Raw genomic sequence first — 2,479 nt, 5'->3', positions numbered from 1 at the left:
GGCTGCAGGACAGTGCAGCTGCAGCTCCTGGAGTGATTTCTAAAAGCTGGAACATCCCAACATCCCTACAGACGCTGTGAGTACATTCTCTGATTGTCTCTTGTGCAGAGCAGCCAGGGGTGCCCGGGGCTGTCCTGCAGAGCAGGGTCCTGCAGCCCAGGGTGCTGGGCTGGGGCTGGGACTCTGCTGCCTGCCAGGGACAGCTCTCAGCCAGCCCTGGCAGCTGCTCCCAGTACTGGGGGACAAGGTCTGGGTTGGGGAAGACAGCCGGTAAGGCTTGGAAGTGTTGTCCTTGTGTGGAGAGGATGCTGCATTGTTCAGGACTGCTCCCAGCATGGCATTTAACTGCACAATATTTCTAAGTTCATTATGCAGGGAGCACAACAAGGCCAGGGGCTTCATAAAAAGGAAAATCATGCTTTTTTAGCTTACTGCTCTAGGTTGCCTGAATGGGAAATTCCACATAGATATTCATTTTCCAATTCAGGTGGAGCAAAAAAAAAAAAAAATTTTCTCTTAAACCTAAAAAAACCAGGCTGTGACACGAATCACCACAGGACCCCTTGGAGGCAGCATCAGTGTCACATTTCCAGCCTCCTCAGGGTTGCTCTGACTTTACCATCAGAGCTTGAAGAGCCAGAGCTGCCCCTGGGCAGTGCCAGGGCTGGGAGGGGTCTGCAAGGCAGAGCTGAGCCCACAGGGCTGGGCTGGGCTCTGGCAGCACTGGCAGGGCCCAGCCCTGGGCACAGGGAAGCAGCTGCTGGCAGGAACAGCTCCAGGCAGCAGAGCCCTGGGCAGGCAGGGGAAAAGTGCCCCCAAGCTGTACTGGGATGTTTAAAGTCCTCTCCAAACACAACTATTCCATGATTACTTTTTTTACAGATCCCCTAGCTAAGGCAACACAAATGTCCAACAGCAGCTCCATCAGCCACTTCCTCCTGCTGGCATTGGCAGACACGCGGCAGCTGCAGCTCCTGCACTTCTGCCTCTTGCTGGGCATCTCCCTGGCTGCCCTCCTGGGCAACGGCCTCATCATCAGCGCCGTAGCCTGCGGCCACCACCTGCACACGCCCATGTTCTTCTTCCTGCTCAACCTGGCCCTAACCGACCTGGGCTCCATCTACACCACTGTCCCCAAAGCCATGCACAATTCCCTCTGGGACACCAGGAACATCTCCTACACTGGATGTGCTGCACAAGTCTTCTTTTTTGTTTTCTGCGCGACTACAGAGTTTTTCCTCCTGACCATCATGTGCTACGACCGCTACGTGTCCATCTGCAAACCCCTGCACTACGGGACCCTCCTGGGCAGCAGAGCTTGTGCCCACATGGCAGCAGCTGCCTGGGCCAGTGGCTTTCTCTATTCACTGCTGCACACAGCCAATACATTTTCCCTGCCCCTGTGCCATGGCAATGTCTTGGGCCAGTTCTTCTGTGAAATCCCACAGATCCTCAAGCTCTCCTGCTCAAATTCCTACCTCAGGGAACATGGGCTAATTGCTGTTAGTGCCTGTTTGCTATTTGTTTGTTTTCTTTTTGTCATTTTCTCCTATGTGCAGATCTTCAGGGCTGTGCTGAGGATCCCCTCTGAGCAGGGACAGCACAAAGCCTTTTCCACCTGCCTCCCTCACCTGGCCGTGGTCTCCTTGTTTATCAGCACTGGCACATTTTCACACCTGAAACCCCCCTCCATCTCCTCCCCATCCCTAGATCTGGTCCTGTCAATTCTGTACTCGGTGGTGCCTCCAGCCCTGAACCCCCTCATCTACAGCCTGAGGAACCAGGAGCTCAAGGCTGCAGTGTGGAGAGTGATGACTGGATGGTTTCAGAAGCATTAAACTGCTGGCCAGGGTTTGCAAATCACATACAATAAAAGTAATCTTTCATACTTCTTTTTGATTTCATCTTTGAAGGTCTTGTTTTTGGTTTAACTTTTTTCATAATGTCCATAAAAAAATATCATTGTTTGTGCCATTTCTCATTGTGTTTCTCTCCACCTTCCCTGTGGCCACAGACTGTGTCAATGAGGAGCTGTGCTCTTGGTGGCTTTAAAGGAACAAAAGCATCTCCCAGCAGAGTTTTAAAGTATCTCCCAGCGGAGTTTTCTGCAGAGATGTCCTTTTGTTGCCTTTTCTGGAGCTGCAGCATCAATGTCTGTGTGTAGAGCTAGGGGCAGAGCAGTGCTGGCCCAGCAGCTGTGCCCAGCAGCAGCAGCACTTGGTGCTGCCAGTGCTGCTGTCGTGGCCCTGCCCCGCTGCCCTGGTGGCCCTGGTGTTGCTGTAGGGCCTGAGTGCTCTCGGGGCCGGGCACAGCCCTGGGGGTGGCAGTGCCGGGGCTGCAGCAGGGACAGGCCAGGTAATATAAATCAGCTTTGGTAATTCTTTTGGGTTTGGTTGTGGATTTGTTCTTTTTTACCCCATGTTTCAGTTTTTTAATATTGTCCACAAAAATAAGCCATTGGTTTTGCCTTTTCTCATTT

The 2,479-nt window shown here is 52.6% G+C and overlaps 1 protein-coding gene across 1 annotated transcript; it reads left to right on the top strand.

Annotated features, from left to right (window-relative positions):
• Positions 1-1,073: 1,073 nt before the first annotated feature.
• Positions 1,074-2,170, top strand: LOC134413913 (olfactory receptor 14J1-like; the record flags this gene model as incomplete). The annotated part of the gene is made up of 2 exons (XM_063147934.1): positions 1,074-1,793; positions 2,165-2,170. Coding segments are annotated over 2 exons (726 nt in total), but the record flags the coding sequence as incomplete, so codon positions are not given.
• Between the last annotated feature and the right edge of the window lie 309 nt (positions 2,171-2,479).

The sequence above is a fragment of the Melospiza melodia genome, unplaced genomic scaffold, assembly GCF_035770615.1.
Source record: "Melospiza melodia melodia isolate bMelMel2 unplaced genomic scaffold, bMelMel2.pri scaffold_61, whole genome shotgun sequence".
Taxonomy (NCBI): Eukaryota; Metazoa; Chordata; class Aves; order Passeriformes; family Passerellidae; genus Melospiza; species Melospiza melodia.
Note: the sequence above shows the minus strand (reverse complement) of the source record. Positions and strands in the feature narration are given on the sequence as shown.